Source organism: Neophocaena asiaeorientalis, unplaced genomic scaffold (assembly GCF_003031525.2).
Source record: "Neophocaena asiaeorientalis asiaeorientalis breed wild unplaced genomic scaffold, Neophocaena_asiaeorientalis_V1.1 scaffold232, whole genome shotgun sequence".
Classification (NCBI taxonomy): Eukaryota; Metazoa; Chordata; class Mammalia; order Artiodactyla; family Phocoenidae; genus Neophocaena; species Neophocaena asiaeorientalis.
Genome location: NW_020175672.1, coordinates 957,959 through 975,793, shown reverse-complemented (window position 1 = coordinate 975,793; position 17,835 = coordinate 957,959). Strand labels below are relative to the sequence as shown.

Sequence of the window (17,835 nt, the reverse complement as noted above, 5' to 3'; positions counted from 1 at the left end):
GGAAGCCCTGTGATGAGTATATTTATAGATAAACTTCTGTATGTTTTCCAGATTATTTTATTTAAATATTCAAAAGAAGGAAATTATTATGGCCATGTTTCTATTTCTATGTAGTTTTTATTGATGTAATTTTCTCATACTTTCATAATTATTTATAGTTCTTTTTTTGTGACAAAGTTAAATTTTTTCACTGGCAACCTACTCAGTGCCAGGCACTTTGCAATACAAGAGTGAACAACACAGTTGCCTTTGTGGAATTTATGGTACAAAGACAAAAAGCAAAATCCTCCAGTTAAATATTTTTGTTCATTAGTACTTTGCTGCCATATATTTAGAACTTGTGGGAGCTCTTGATATTTTAAAGTTATAAACTGATTTGGAGGCCATTTTTACTTCCAAATATTTCCCAGGTTTTGTTCCAAAATAATGCTCAGTCACTTTCTTATAGACTAATTCTGCTTTGAGACTCATGCTGTCTCCCTTCTACTCTTCAATGCTGTCTTAAGTTCTTTTCAATTCCCTCATAAACAAATGCATGCAAGTCATTACATTAGTATTAGAAGGACTTCGGTGTCCATGTGGAAAGCTAATTCTTCATCCTGTGCTCTTGATTCCATTTCCTCCTAATCTGAGTTGTCTTTCCCTTCACTCTACTGTAGTTATGCACTCCCATAACCACCTCCTTTCTCCTTTTCCAAATTCACTAATTCTAACATCCCACTGTCCAGCCATAAGTACTTAAGCCCAAATATGTCTTAACTATGCCTGTTTTTTAAGCCTCATAAAAACTGCTAATCTATTAACACTACAATTTTCTTTCCAAACCACCAACCCACTCTCTGATTCTTAAGTTTAGATTCCATGCTCTTCATTATAATAAATCTCTTCTAAGTATTCTCAAATCCTTTAAATCTTTTTCTCCATTCTTTCTGGCCCATTCCAAAATTATTATACACCAAATCAATAACTAGATTTGGGTAGTCACCCAGAGAACAGAATGGTGCCATTAAATGATTACCAACCTAGACTACCAACAGAGCCCAGTTTACACATTTTGCTCAAGTCAGCTCATTCTCCCACTCCACCTAATTAATGCTTCGTGTGTACACCCTATTCAAACCTCCAACCTTGATTCAAGAACCCACCTCTCTACCTTTGGCAGAAAAGGTAGCCTACTAAATCAGAACTGATCAGTGAGAAACCCACACAAATTCAAGACTCTAAATCTTAAAACACAACTACATCTGCTCCTACTCTCTCTTCATTCCTTCTTGCTGAGGAACTGTCTCTCCTGTCAAGTAATAATCCCTCCATTTGTTCTCTGGACACCAATAAGAAAGGTTAGCCTGAGCATTCATAGTCATGAACTTGCAAAGCATTATTTGGGCTAAAACTTGCAGTGATTGTATAGTCTGGGGAGGAAAATGTTGATAAATTAACCAACAGCTGTCCTGGTAAGGAGGGTCCAATGAGATGTCAAATGAGCCTATGAAAAAATAGCCAATATCATCATACTTCGTTAAGGAAATGCAAATTAAAACAACAATGAGTTACCACTACACACCTATTAGAATGGCTAAAATCCAATACACTAACAACACCAAATGCTGGTAAGAATGTGGCTCAATAGGACTCTTATTTATTGCTGGTAGAAATGCAAAATGGTAAAGACACTTTAGAAAACTGTTCTGAAGTTTCCTACAAAGCTAAACATACTCTTACCACATGATCCAGCAATCACACTTCTTAGTATTTACCCAGAGAAGCTGAAATTTTATGTCTACACAAAAACCTGCACGCAGACATTTACAGAATCTTTATGCATAATTGCCAAATTTTGGAAGCAACCAAAATGCCTTTGAACAGGTGAATGGATGAACAAACTCAGGTACATCCGAACAATGGAATATTATTCAGCAAGATAAAGAAGTGAGATAAGACAAAAAGACATGGAGGAATTTTAAAAGCATTATACTCAGCAAAATAAGGTGATCTGTAAAGGTTACGTGCTGTATGATACCAACCTTATGACATTCTGGAAAAAGGCAAAACTATGGAGACAGTTAAAAAAAAAAAATCCATGGCTTTCAGGAATTTTGAGAGAGCAGGAGAGGGGTAAATAGGGACATACAGGGATTTTTAGGGCATTGAAAATATTCTGAATAGTTCTATAATGGTGGATACATGTCATTATACATTTTTCAAAACCCATAAACCATACAACACAAAGAGTGTACCCTAATATAAGCTGCAGTCTTTCATTAATAATAATGTATCAGTATTGGTTCATTAACTGTAACAAATATGCCACACTAATGCAAGACACTAATAATAGGGGAAACTCTCTGATCAAAGGAGGAGGAAGGGGGTAGGGTGTATATGGGAACTCTCTCTACTTTCTACTCGATTTTTCTATACACCTAAAACTACTCTTAAAGAATAATATCTATTAATTTTTAATGCAATCCTTGAAATTAAAAACATTAAAAAAATGGATTGCTTAAACAGCTTATTAGATAGGGCTAAGGAGATCATTAGAAACTTAAAGATAGGTTAGAAAAATGTGTCCCAATGTGACACAAAGAAATAAAGAGTTACAAAATAATAAAGAGAGGTTAAATTACTTGTAGGATAAAGACGGACAATAGAATATTTAAAAAGAATATCTTTCCCATATTAGGGAAGTTTTCAACTATAATCTCTTCAAATATTTTCTCAGTCCCTTTCTTCTTCTCTTCTTCTTCTGGGACCCGTATAATTCGAATGTTGGTGCATTTAATGTTGTCCCAGAGGTCTCTGAGACTGTCCTCAATTCTTTTCATTCTTTTTTCTTTATTCTGCTCTGCAGTAGTTATTTCCACTATTTTATCTTCCAGGTCACTTATCCGTTCTTCTGCCTCAGTTATTCTGCTATTGATCCCTTGTAGAGAATTTTTAACTTCATTTATTGTGTTGTTCATCACTGTTCGCTCTTTTGTTCTTCTAGGTCCTTGTTAAACGTTTCTTGTATTTTCTCCATTCTATTTCCAAGATTTTGGATCACCTTTACTATCATTATTCTGAATTCTTTTTCAGGTAGACTGCATATTTCCTCTTCATTTGTTTGCTCTGGTGGGTTTTTGCCTTGCTCCTTCATCTACTATATGTTTCTGTCTTCTCATTTTGCTTAACTTACTGTGTTTGGGGTCTCCTTTTCGCAGGCTGCAGGTTCATAGTTCCCGTTGTTTTTTGTGTCTGTCCCCAGTGGCTAAGGTTGGTTCAGTGGGTTGTGTAGGCTTCCTGGTGGAGAGGATTAGTGCCTGTGTTCTGGTGGAGGAGGCTGGATCTTGTCTTTCTGGTGGGCAAGTCCACGTCTTGTGGTGTGTTTTGGGGTGTCTGTGGCCTTATTATGATTTTAGGCAGCCTCTGTGCTAATGGATGGAGTTGTGTTCCTGTCTTGCTAATTGTTTGGCGTAGGGTGTCCAGCACTGTAGCTTGCTGGTCGTTGAGTGGAGCTGGGACTTGGCGTTGAGATGGAGATCTCTGGGAGATTTCCGCCGTTTGATATTACGTGGAGTTGGGAGGTCTCTTGTGGACCTGCGTCCTGAACTTGCCTCTCCCATCTCAGAGGCACAGCCCTGATGCCTGGCTGGAGCACATAGAGCCTGTCATCCACACGGCTCAGAATAAAAGGGAGAAAGAAGAGGAAGGAAGAAAGAAAGAAGATAAAATAAAATGATTAAAATTAAAAATAATTATTAAGAAAAAGAAATTTTTTTACATCTTTATTGGAGTATAATTGCTTTACAATGGTGTGTTAGTTTCTGCTTTATAACATCAAAGTCCACCACCTCAATTTGGGATGATTCGTTGTCTATTCAGGTATTCCACAGATTCAGGGCACATCAAGTTGATGGTGGAGATTTAATCCACTGCTCCTGAGGCTGCTGGAAAAATTTCCCTTTCTCTTCTTTGTTCGCACAGCTTCTGGGGTTCAGTTTGGATTTGGCCCCGCCTGTGGGTGTAGGTTGCCTGAGGACTTCTGTTCCCGCTTAGACAGGGCGGGGTTAAAGGAGCAGCTGATTCGGGGGCTCTGGCTCACTCAGGCGGAGGGGTGGGGGAGGGGGTACAGAGTGCGGGGCGAGCCTGCGGCGGCAGAGGCTGACGTGACATTGCACCAGCCTGAGGCACGCCCTGCATTCTCCCGGGGAAGTTGTCCCTGGATCCTGGGACCCTGGTGGTGGCTGGCTGCACAGGCTCCCCGGAAGCGGGGTGTGGATAGTGACCTGTGCTCACACACAGGCTTCTTGGTGGTGGCAGCAGCAGCAGCCTTAGCGTCTCATGCCCGTCTCTGGGGTCCGCGGCTTGCGCCAGTCTCTGGAGCTCCTTTAAGCGGCGCTCTTAATCCCCTCTCCTCGCCCACCAGGAAACAAAGAGGGAATAAAATGTCTCTTGCCTCTTCGGCAGCTCCAGACTTTTCCCCGGACTCCCTCCCGGCTAGCCGTGGCGCACTAATCCCCTGCAGGCCTCTCCCGGCGCTCCGACCGAAGCCCAAGCCTTAACTCCCAGCCCTGCCCGCCCCGGCGGGTGAGCAGACAAGCCTCTCGGGCTGGTGAGTGCCAGTCGGCACCGATCCTCTATGCGGGAATCTCCCCGCTTTGCCCTCCGCACCCCTGTTGCCGCGCTCTCCTCCACGGCTCCGAAGCTTCCCCCCTCCGCCACCCGCAGTCTCCGCCCGCGAAAGGGCTTCCTAGTGTGTGGAAACCATTCCTCCTTCACAGCTCCCTCCCACTGGTGCAGGTCCCGTCCCTATTCTTTTGCCTTTGTTTTTTCTTTTTTCTTTTGCCCTACCCAGGTACGTGGGAAGTTTCTTGCCTTTTGGGAGGTCTGAAGTCTTCTGCCAGCGTTCAGTAGGTGTTCTGTAGGAGTTGTTCCACATGTAGATGTATTTCTGATGTATTTGAGCAGAGGAAGGTGACTTCCGCGTCTTACTCTTCTGCCATCTTGAAGCTCCTCCCCAAACTGATACAACTATAAGGAAAAACAGACAAATCTACATTTATAATTGGGGATTTAATAGCCCATTCTCACTAATTGATAGAACTACTAGACAGTAAATCTGCAAAGATAGAGAAAGCCTGAATAACACCACCAACAAATTCTAATGGACAAGTATAAATCAGCCCATCAACAGCAGAATATATTTTTTCAAGATTTTGGAGATCATGCAACAAAATAAACCACATCCTGGGTCACAAAACAAACATCAGAAATACTAAACAGGGCTTCCCTGATGGCGCAGTGGTTGAGAGTCCGCCTGCTGATGCAGGGGACGTGAGTTCATGCCCGGGTCTGGGAAGATCCCACATGCGGCGGAGCGGCTGGGCCCGTGAGCCATGGCTGCTGAGCCTGCATGTCCAGAGCCTGTGCTCCGCAATGGAAGAGGCCACAACAGTAAGAGGCCCGCGTACTGGAAAAAAAAAAAAAAATTAAATATGCACGGCAAATAAACCATTAATGAAATGAAAAGACAACCTACAGAATTGTAGGGAGAAAATATCTGCAAACCGTAACCAACAGAAGCTTACTTTACGAAGTATACAAACAGCTCATACAACTCAATAACAAAACAACCCATCAAAAGATGGGCCGAAGACCTAAATAGACATTTCTCCAAAGAAAAGATACAGATGGCCAATAAGCACATAAGAAGATGCTGGACATCACTAATTAGAGAAATACAAATCAAAACTACAGTGAGGTATCACTTCACACCAGTCAGAATGGCCATCATTAAAATGTTTATAAATAACAAATGCTGGAGAGGGTGGGCAGAAAAGGGAACCCTCCTACACTGTGGGTGGGAATGTAAATTGGTGCAGCAACTATGGAAAACTGTATGGAGGTTCCTCAAAAAACTAAAAATAGAGTTGCAACATGATCCAGCAATTTCATTCCTGGGCCTATATTTGGAGGAAACTCTAATTTGAAAAGATACATGCACCCCCAATGTTCATTGTAGCTCTATTTATAATAGCCAGACATGGAAGCAACCTAAATGTCCATTGACAGAAGAATGGATTAGGAGGATGTGGTACTTATATGCAATGGAATATTACTTAACCATAAAAAGAACAAAATAATGACATTTGCAGCAACATGGATGGACCCACAGATTATCATACTATGCGAAGTAAGTCAGAAAGAGAGACAAATAGCATATAATACCACTTATATGTGGAATCTAAAATATAACAAAAATTAACTCATTTACAAAACAGTAAACTCATTTACAAAACAGTCTCACAGCCATAGAAAACAAACTTATGGTTACCAAAGGGGAAAGGGGGTGGAGGAGGGATAAATTAGGATTAGCAGATACAAACTACTATATAGAAAATAGATAAACAACAGTGGACTACTGTATAGCACAGGGAACTACATTGCATATCTTCTAATACTTTTGATGAGAAAGAAAAGGAAAAGATTATATATATATATATATACACACACACATATATATATCTGAATCACTATGCTGTACACCAGAAACTAACACAATATTGTAATTCCACTATACATCAGTTTTTTAAAATAATAATTTAAAACTAAAATAGATAAACAACAAAGTCCTACTTTATACCACAGGGAACTATATTCAATATCCTGTAATAAACCATAATGGAAATGAATATGAAAAAGAATATATATACATATACACTCATAACTGAGTCACTTTGCTATGCACTGGAAACTAGCACATTGTAAATCAATAAAATAAAGAAATAAATAAAACTTCAATGAAACAAAAAAGAATGAACATAATCATAATGACAGCAAATATATATATAAAACCTCTAAGTCTATAGATGCCTTTCCAAGTACTTTATGTATAATATCCCATGTAATCCTCACTCAAATTCTCTATTGATTAAATAATCTTTCATTTTTAAGTTTTAAAAACTAAAAATAGAAATTGATGTAAACAACATTCAAATCATAGCTTAAGAATTTTCAAACATTAAACAATGAAAAAGACAAAGTATATTTCACAAATATAGCTATTAATGTTTGTCTTTCTTTTTAACTAATGGAGTATTACTTTGCCATTAAAGAGAATGAAATAATGCCATTTGCAGCAACATGGATGGACCTAGAGATTATCATACTAACTGAAGCAAGTCAGACAGAGAAAGAGAAATGTTGTATGATATAGCTTACATGTGGAATCTAAAAAGAAATGATACAGATGAATTTATTTACAAAACAGAAACAGACTCACAGATTTAGAGAACAAACTTATGGTTACTGGGGGGAAGCGTGAGGGAAGGGATAGTTAGGGAATTCGTGATTGACATGTACACACTGCTATATTTAAAATGGATAACCAACAAGGACCTACTGTATAGCACATGGAACTCTGCTCAATGTTTTCTGGCAGCCTGGATGGGAGGGGAGTTTCTGGGAGAATGGATACATGTATATGTATGACTGAGTCGCTTTGCTGTGCACTGAAATTATCAGAACTTTGTTAATCAGCTACACTCCAATATAAAATAAAAAGTTTATAAAATACTGCACAAATAGTTAAACTAAATATAATAGAGAAAATATAATTATTTTTTTTAAATAAATGAAAATAGAAAAGAACAACATAGAGCTTTCAAGAGTTAAATGAGCAAAGAGAGGAAGAGCCAGATCATTTACAAGTTAAAGGACCCAAGAGAACAGACTTTAAAAATAAAACAGAAATTGGTTTGTCCCTACCTCTTCCATTGATCCTGGCAGAGTTTCAGTTTCCTCGGTATCATGCTTATTGCATGGAGCTGCAATTTGCTAATCACTTAACAAATGATAGCTATCTTTAACTCACAAGAAGAAATAAAACGATCCAACAAATATTCAAACTCAGTAGTAATCAAAAAACTGTTAGCAAAAAACCCAAATTCAGCTAACTTGCAGGATACAAATCAATACACAAAAAACAGTTCTGTATCTATACATTAATAACAAACAATCCAAAAGAGAAATTAACACACAATTCCATTTACAATTACATAAAATGAATAAACTACCTAGGAATAAATTTAACCAAAGAGATGAAAGACCTGTACCCTAAAAACTATAAGACATTGGTGGAAGAAATTAAAGAAGACACAAACAAATGGAAAATTATTTTGTGGTCATGGATTGGAAGAACTCGTGTTGTTGAAAGAACCATACTACCCAAAGCAATCTACAAATACAATGCAACCCCTATAAAAATTCCAATGGCATTTTTCAGAGATACAGAAAAACAATACTAAAATTTGTATGGAGCCACAAAAACCCCAAATAACCAAACCAATCTTGAAAAAGAGCAAGCTAGAGGCATCATGCTTCCTGAGTTCACACTATATCACAAAGCCATGGTAATCAAACATGGTATTGGCATAAACACAGGCACATAGATCAATGGAACAGAAAAGAGAGCCAAGTACTCAACCTATCCATATAAAGTTAATTGAATTACAACAAAGAAGACAAGCATATACAATAGGGAAAGGACAGTCTCTTCAACAAATGGTCTTGGAAAAACTCAATAGCCACATGCAAAAGAGTGAAACTGGACCCCTCTCTTATACCAGTCATAAAAATCAATTCAAAATGGATTAAAGACTTGAACAGAAGACCTGAAACTCTAAAACACCTAGAAGGAAACATAGGCAGTAAGCCATGTGACATTGGTCTTGGTGATAATTTCTTGAAACTGACACCAAAGGCAAAAGTAAAATAAACAAGTGAGATTACATCAAACTAAAAAGCCTCTGAACAGCAAAGGAAGCCATCAACAAAATGGAAAGACAACCTACCAACTGGGAAAAAAATATTTGCAAATCGTATATCTGGTAATGAAATAAAATGTATATTTTAAGGCAGGACAAGAACATTTAAATATTTAAGGCAGGACAAGAACATTTAAACATAAGATTCTTTGCTCTGTCTGTCTGGGCTTCCTCCTTCCCTCCCTAATGTGCAATGTGCATCTGCCTTACACATTAAACAGATCTCCTCAAAGGGAGAACTGTTTCTCAATCACAAAGAGCAATGTGTTTCTTCCTTTCTTCTGAAGCTAACACTGTAACTTCTTAAAATATCAGCCTTCTTTCCAACTCTGTAGGGGGTCATGGTGACTTGCTGTTCACTTTTTACCTGCTTATCTGGACTATGTATCTTTGGTGAACTTTATGTAAAATGTCAGTATGTCATTTGATGTATGATCCTTTGTCTCAAAAATGTACTCTGCATTCGACTTCTAAGAGACAGAACAGTTCTCAGAGATTCCGAGGGTCTGTCTCCCGGGTTATAATCCTCAGTTTGGCTTGAAAAAAATTCTCTTTTTCTTCTCAATTTGATTGTTAATTGAATTCTTCAACAATGGTAAGGGCTTAATATCCAAAATATATGAAGAACTCATACAGCTCAATAGGAAAAACTGAAACTATCTGATTTTAAAATGAGCAGAGGATCTGAATAAACATTTTTCCAAAGAAGACATACAGATGGCCAACAGATACATGAAAAGGAGCTCAGCATCATTAATCATCAGAGAAATACAAATCAAAACCACAAGGAGATGTCATCTCACACCTTTGCAATGGATATTATCAAAAAGACAAGAAATAACAAGTGTCAGTGAGGATGTGAAGAAAAGGGAACCACCGTGCACTGTTGGTGGGAATGTAAATTGTTGCAACCACTACAGAAAAGAGTATGGAGGTTCCTCAAAAAATTAAAAATATAGCTACCATGTGATCCTCAAATTGCACTTCTGGGTATTTATCTGAAGGAAATGAAAATACTGACTCAAAAATCATCTGCACCCCCAGGTTTATTATTGCAGCATTATTTACAATAGCTAAGGCATGGCAACAACCTAAGTGTACATGGATGCATGGATAGATAAAGAAAATACAGCATATATATCATGAAATATTATTCCAGATTAAAAAATAAATAAATCCTGCCATTTGTGATAACATAGATAGAACTTGATGGCATTATGTCAAGTGAAATAGGTTAGACAGAGAAAAAATAAATACTGTGTGATATCACTTGTATGTGAAATCTAAAGAAGTTGAGCTCAGAGAGATTGGTAATAGAAAGGTGGTTGCCAGAGTCTGGGGGTGGGGGAAAGGAGGAGATGTTGGTCAAAGGGTACAAACTACCAGTTAGAAGAGGACTAAGTTCTCAGGATAACAACAGCATGGTGATTAGAGTGAACAACACTGTGTCATATACTTGAAAGTCGATAACATTGTACATCTTAGATGTGATCAGCACAAAAAAAGGAAATGATAGTTTTGTTCAATGATGGAGGTGTTAACTAATGCTACTGTGGCAATCATGCTGTAAAAAACTAAGTGTGTAGGAACAACAAGATATACACCTTAAATTACACAATGTTGTATGGCAACTATATCTCAATAAACCTGGGAGAAAATATTTTCTACAAGTCAAGAGATGTTATCCCAAGACAAAGCATGGATATATCTGGAGTATGACATGAATTGGGAAAGGTAAAGAGTTAATGAGCTGGAGGGTCAATGGAAGTGCAGATTCCTTGGAAATTGATCTAGGAAGTACTGCATTAAAGGAGGCCAAAAAACAGTCCTTGACTGCCCAGCTGATGAGATCACTGAAGATCATGGTCTTATGTGAAGATGGAGGGACTTCCCATTCTTCAACATTCTCCTGGTACATAGCATCCATCAAATACCACATTAGCATTTTCCCATTACACAAGGGATCAGCCCCAGTCTCCCAACAGGTTTTGAAAATGTGATTCAAGCAATTCACTTACATTCCTGTACTCTGACATATATGTGATAGGATATAAATTATAGTGTAATAAAAATACCTGAAACCCTAAGAATCACTGATTCTAAGAAAGTCGCTTAGCTACCTAGAAAGACATAAAGGAATGCAGGTTTATATGTGATAGTTCAGGGATGTCACAAGATGTCTCAAAGGATGAGAAACTCAGTGACGAATAATTGAAGAAAATGTGAAACCAGAGCATTGTTCTCATTTCTTCTGTTACCAAAGATCAGGTTAGTGATATGTAAGATGTAAGACTTTGGGAAGTCCTATTTCTAGCCACATACTCTGTGCAGGATGGAGCTTACTCAGTCAAACACGACACTGCTCCCTGTACTGCTTTGACAGTAGAAACTGGAAGTTCAGTACCTACCTGGTGAACATTCTACAGAAACAATTCACTAAACTATTACCTAGTGTGTTAGTTTACCACTAGCATTTATATCCACCAGTTCCATAGTTCACATCATGGATAGCTAGAGATGTTGAAAACGCTGTTCCTCCTCCAAAGTTATTTCTGCATTGGAAAAAATATGTGAGCTACCTGCTCTCGAATTTGCTCGATCTTGATCCCATAAGTGATGGGATTCAGCATAGGTGGAGCCATAATGCACACATTATCCAACAAGATGTGCATATGAGGTGGAACCTGGCTTCCAAACTGCTGAGTAAGCGTTGTGATGATCGCAGGCCCATAAAAGAGGATGATGATGCAGACATGAGAGCCACACATGTTGAGAGCCTTGTGACAAGCATCTTGGGAAGGCACGTGGAAGACAGCATGGAGAATAAGCGTGTAGGAAACGAAAATTAATAGGACATCTAAGACCACTGTTGACATTATAACAAAGAGTCCATACCACATGTTTACTCGTATGTCATTACAAGCATATTTGGCCAAGCCAATGTGTTCACAACAGGTGTCTGGAATTATATTACTTTGGCATAAAGTCAATCTTCTCAGAAGAAATATCATGGGGAAAATCATGCAATAACTTCTCAGAAAGATGGTAACACCAATTTTCCCAATCAGTGTGTGTGTAAGAAGTGGGTAGTGGGTAGAAGCATATGGCAATGTAGCAGTCAAATGCCACACCAGCAAGGTCCCTGACTCAGACATGAAAGTGCTGTGTGTAATGAAGAAATGTGTGATGCAGCGATTCAAGGAGATGTCCCCAGCACAGAACCAGAAGATGGCCAAGGACTGAGGTACTACGCATATGGAGAGGACAAAGTCTGCCCCAGCCAGCATGCATGGAAGAGGTACATGGGTTCATGGGGGCTGTGCTTTGTCACAATAATGAATATAAGAAGGCTGTTCCCAGATAGGGCAATGACGTACAAAAAGAAGAAAGGGATGGAAATCCACACGTGCTGGTCCTCTAGGCCAGGGATGTCCAGCAAGTGGAAGACTGTGTGACTGACACCAGTGTGGTTTAAGGAAACATACCCATGGAAACCACCAGAGACAACACCTCATACTCACAGAGATGAAAAATCCAGACTTTCCTGGAATATTCTTTTGGCATATCTCACACTCTCCATCTTCTTTAAACATGCAAATAATAAGAAACATAAAAAGTCAATAGGGTATGTTCTCTGCTTCAATGAGTGACAGTCTAATTAAAAGTTATGCATATCTCCAGATAATCAAACAAAACATATCATTGTATATATTTCTCCTACCAACAGAGGCTTATGAATATTCAAAGGAAACCATTATATGTACCTGTGGAGGCTGTAACAAGAGGTTTCTTGAATATAAACTTGAACTTCACCTTGTGGTGGATGGTTTATCATAAAGAGAATGAAAAGAGAACGAAGTAATATGGAAAACGTAGGTATTCAAATTGAAGTTTACCATTTATGAACAGTGTTCATTCAGATCCGGGCGGCTATGCACAGGGAATACTGAAGAAAGCAGCGTGTGGGGTCATACAGGCAGATTTAGCCTAACTGATGGAAATGAGATTTTAAATCTCTCTGAATTCACCACATACAATTTGCACACTTGTGAAGGGATTCAGTAGACAAAGGTTAAGGAATAACACTGACAGGGCCTGAGTGCCTGAGGTGACACACTGCTCATGCCCACATCTTAGCAACTACGTTTAGAAATGACTGAAATTGGAAAATAAGGCATCAGTGCTGGAAGGGGATGGGGATGACATTGGAAAATTTTTCTGCAGGCAGAAATATTGTCATTTGGTTCTTAGTGTACATTCATTCATTCATTAAACCAGATGCAGAAAAAAATGGGAAACTTCCAGGATCCTAGGGCATTAAGTTTGAGAGTGAAGCAAACTTTAAGCAGATGGTTTTAGAATATTGGAGATAAATGTTGATTCTTTCTGTTGACGGGTATCTCAGAATATCTATCTCAGTATAAGTTATGTCTTAGGCTCATTAATAGTTTATCTTCCATCCCAGGTTACCTCTCTTGGTGCCTCTGTTTCTTCTTTGAGCGGAGGAAAATCAGCTCCTATAACCATCCTCCCAGTGATGGAAGAACCTGTTCTACAATTACAATTACTGGTCAAGAGAGTCTAGTCACTGGCCTTGATACAGTGAACTGTCTCTGGAGAGTATAGGGCTGCTCTGTGAGAAGGAAAAAGCCAGAAAGACATAATTCAACACAGAGAGGGGCTTGAGAAGGGAGGAGATGATAGAAGCTGAGGATGGGTGTGTGTTTGGAGAAAAGGAGTAAAAGGGAAGTGCTGTTTGTTTTGGGGGGGGGTTTCACTGAAAAATGGAAGCCAGGGAACTCAGGGGTATTTGCCTGTTTGGTCTCCTGATAGAGCGACTTTGGTGTAATACATGTTCATCCTAGAAATCCCCTTTCAAATGTCTCCTGTCTCATGTTTTCTTCTCACATCTGCCTAAGAGGGCCTGGAGGTCTCCTCTTTCCACACCCTGCTTTAGGAACCCCAGCACAGATCCCAGACATTCTCAGGGCTCCTCTCATATTTGCCAAGACATATCTGCAGTCTAAGTCAGCATCTCCATCTTCTAATGCCCGGTCCACTTATTGGGCACCAGTTATTTTTTGGATGATGACTCTATTTACTAACTTTCAGGAACATCAGATAGACCATGTATTCTCACCTCCCTCCCCAGACTCACCCTCCACTTCTGCTAGAACCAGCCAGATTTGTGTCTCTGGTCACTATCATTCCACACATATTAACAGCCTCCAAGTGTCCTGTACCCTCTGGCCTGTCTGGGACATAACACCTGCCCAGCACTTACCTTCATCCTTGAACCAACCCCATCTGCAGGTGTATAATTAATTTATCAGCATTAGACTGAGTCTTCAGGAACAGCCGTTCAATTGGAGATGAAATTTACCTTGTTGCAGGATTTGGGCTGTTTATCCTCTGTCACTAGAGCCCTTGAGGGAAAGCACTTACACCAGGGCTCCAGGGACAGAACTGTCTCCAAGAGCCTCACCTTCTTCCTAAATGGGCTGGGTCTCTAAGACCACTTCACATCTTCCTCACTTCCTCCTGCTCCTTTTCTCTCTTTTTCATCTCCAGATAATCTGACACATAAATCATCTACCATGTAAACCAGCCTTGCTTTAGGCCTATTGTAATGCAACAGGAATACAAATACTTACAATTAATATGGACTCATGGTTTTTAAAGTTTTATTCTTCATGAAAACAATTAATGAAATTCACATGAGTTTCAAATTCCAGAGTCATGAATACTGATGTTTACCTCTGTTGTCTAAGGGTATAGAATTGTACGAGCTTAGCAGTTAGTAGGAGACGTGTGAGTCTTGATGCCTTAGACATGTCTCTATTTCATTTGCCTAACTAACTCCTTTAACTGCATTCAAGATTGTTCACTTTATCTTAATTTTCAGTTTGATCTGTAGAGGTAGCTTCATGGCTTTCTTTGTTTTTAAAGTCCTTGAAGTTCTCAGAGATTTTTGGATCTGTAAATTTATTGTTTTTACCACATTTGGATATATTCAGCAATTATTTCTTACAAAACATTTGTCTGTCCCCTTCTCTCATTTCATTTTGACATCCCAAAAACAACACATATGTTAGACCTTTTGACATTGTTGCATCAGTATTTGAAAGTCTCTTGATTTTTCTGTATTTTCTGTCTCTTCTCCAGTTGGATAATTCTATTGAAAGATCTGATGGTCTATTTCCACAAGTAGGGTTACCTTGGTCAAGGGCTAAATACATTTGTATTTTTTGTCCTGTGTGGATAGATTCCCTTTGAGAGGCTACACTTCTTTCATTACTAACAGCAATGTATGAAAGTAACTTCTTCCTCACAGACTTGCCTGTAGACTATATTGTCAAGTCATTGAACATTTGTCAATCTGATAGTGTGTCGAGTGGGACTATCTGAACAAATGGATGGCAATAATTCTTCCCTCTGCTGTCCACACAAGACAACTCCTCCATCATGAGCTACAGTCTATTATCCACTCCCTTGCATCTGTAATGGCCTCATGACTTGCTTTGGCCAATGGAGTGAGGTGGAAGTATTATATCCTCTGCCCAGTGGATTTACAGTGAAGTGAAAGTAGGAACAACAGTCAGAAGGTGAATATATAATCAAGAAGCAACATCAGGGTAGATTGGACTTGGGAAGTGAGGGAATTGAAATAAAATAATTACAAATGAAGCTACTGACACACTTATATTGTGACGTTATTGTTTCTTGAATTATAAAGTATTTCTGTCGTTTTTGGACTTTTTAAAATTGTTATTGTAAACACACAAATACAGAAAACAAAACAAAACAAATGAATGGCCTAACAAATTCTTATAAGGCAAACATCACCCAGGTTAAGAAATAAAACTTGATCAGATACACCTGCAGCTGTGTCCATGTGCCCAGTCACAGTCACAAAGCCATCTTGGCATACCTAACTTTTCTAGTTACATGTATATTCATATCTTACAGCAATTTGCATCTAAATGCTGCCATTTCATCTTCAACAACCTTCTAAATATTCCATTTGCCTCTGTGTCTTAACTGGAACCATGTCTGTCTACTCAAGAAACTGCTGTATTTCCAGTAGCACATCTAAATCTTTATTTCCCATTCCTCATGGTTAGACAGAACGATATTACTGTTAGCTACAATTACAACTTACAAGCATAACTTCCCCTCCATTTAGCAAAACTACCGACACCAGTGGTGTTCAGACCGCATGGCAACTATTCTCCCACCATATTTAACTAACACCTGATCTAGCCCCATCCTCCCCACCCAATGATTTTTTTTAATGTAGCACACGGAGAACCACAGAGAATTTAGCAGCTTTCTGGTCCAAATTCTGACTCAATTTTGATGGATCTGAAGCTGGAAAGAACTTGCCACAATGAAGAGCATCCTAAGATACTGGTAAAAGGACTGTCCAATGATGAAGATCAGGATTCGGCATCCTGGGACTGCACTCACCACGAGTAAGACCCGAAGATAGCCAGCAGTTTGCAGTCCTGACTAAACACTGTGGGTAACATCTATAGCTCCACGTAAATGATCTCTGGGTTCCAATCACCCCTTCTAATCTGTCTCCGGTGCTGCACGGGTTCGGGAGGAAACATGGGCCCAGGCAGCCTCCCAGGTGACCTTTAACTCACCTTCTGCTCTCATTCTTACCAACTCCAGCAACCAAAAGTTTACCCACTTAATGCCAACAATGTTCAGGGTTTTGGTGTCTTCCTCAACTGCATCTTTTTTTTAAAGATTTTTGTGATGTGGACAATTTTTTTAAAAGTCTTTACTGAATTGGTTACAATCTTGCTTCTGTTTTATTTTTTGGCTTTTTTCCTGCAAGGCATGTGGGATCTTAGCTCCCTGACCAGGGATCGAACCCCCACCCCCTACCTTGGAAGGTGAAGTCCCAACCACTGGGCTACCTGGGAAGTCCCTCAACTGCATTTTTCTAACTCTACAAGAGACACCAACTTCTACAGTTCCATCAAGAACTCTACCACTAGATCAAAATTGAAACAGTAAATTCAACAACATTAAAGTTCTAACTTTCCAATCTCTTTTATATGTTTATGGCCTATAAGGACTCTTAGACAAACAATGTTCCACCATCTGTTTAATCCAGTCCCATTCCTTTTCACTTATTCACATACACTTTTTATTTTGTTTTTTTAAGTAAATATATTATTTTTAATTTTTATTGGACTATATAGTTGATTTACAATGTTGTATTAGTTTCTACTGTATGACAAAGTGAATCAGTTATATATATATAAATCCACTCTTTTTTAGATTCTTTTCCCATATAGCTCATTACAGAGTTGAAAAGAGTTCCTTGTGCTATAGAGTAGGTCCTTATTAGTTATCTATTTTATATACACTTTATATTTTGTAATTCATCACTGTAATCACTCCATTTTGGCACCTGCAACATTTTACTCATGTGTCATATTTTCCTTGACTTGCCCAAACAGATAGGAACTCAATTAGCAACATATTAAATTTTCTTCAAAATGGATTTTCCAGCAAAAATAATACCAACTGGACAAAACATTTCTATCTTCAGAACACCCAAAACTACCTAAAAATCTACTTCAATTTGGTGTTCCCATCACATGAAATGATAGCCTCAATGGATTATCCCCTCCTGGCACCTATCCCGACCCTCTACCAACCATCAGAGGAGAGAATGATCATAAAGGGTACTGAATCTACCAGGAAAGAAACCCTCACCGCCCTACCACAGCACTGCCACATGAATGTACGTGCACCTGGTCACCTATGGTGAAAACCAGAAAATTGAGAGTGCTTCTAAATTCCTCCCTCTCTCTGCTCTTCAGCAAGTCCTGTAATTTCAACTCCAATATCTCTCTGGTCCCATATCTACTCCACCTCTCCAGAGCCACCACCCTACAACTGGGTCCACTCTTATCCTCAGGAATTACTGTACAAGCTAGTCCCAACAGGTCCAACCTTGCTCCAATGTGCCTACACTCTGTAAAGAAAGTCGACATCTACTTTGTGA

At 39.0% G+C, this 17,835-nt stretch overlaps 1 protein-coding gene across 1 annotated transcript; it reads right to left on the bottom strand.

Annotated features, from left to right (window-relative positions):
* Positions 1 to 11,350: 11,350 nt before the first annotated feature.
* On the bottom strand, positions 11,351 to 16,469 carry LOC112390756 (olfactory receptor 52B4-like). The gene is given in 3 exon segments (XM_024731823.1): positions 11,351 to 12,096; positions 12,099 to 12,314; positions 16,457 to 16,469. Coding segments are annotated over 3 exon segments (975 nt in total).
* Positions 16,470 to 17,835: the final 1,366 nt, after the last annotated feature.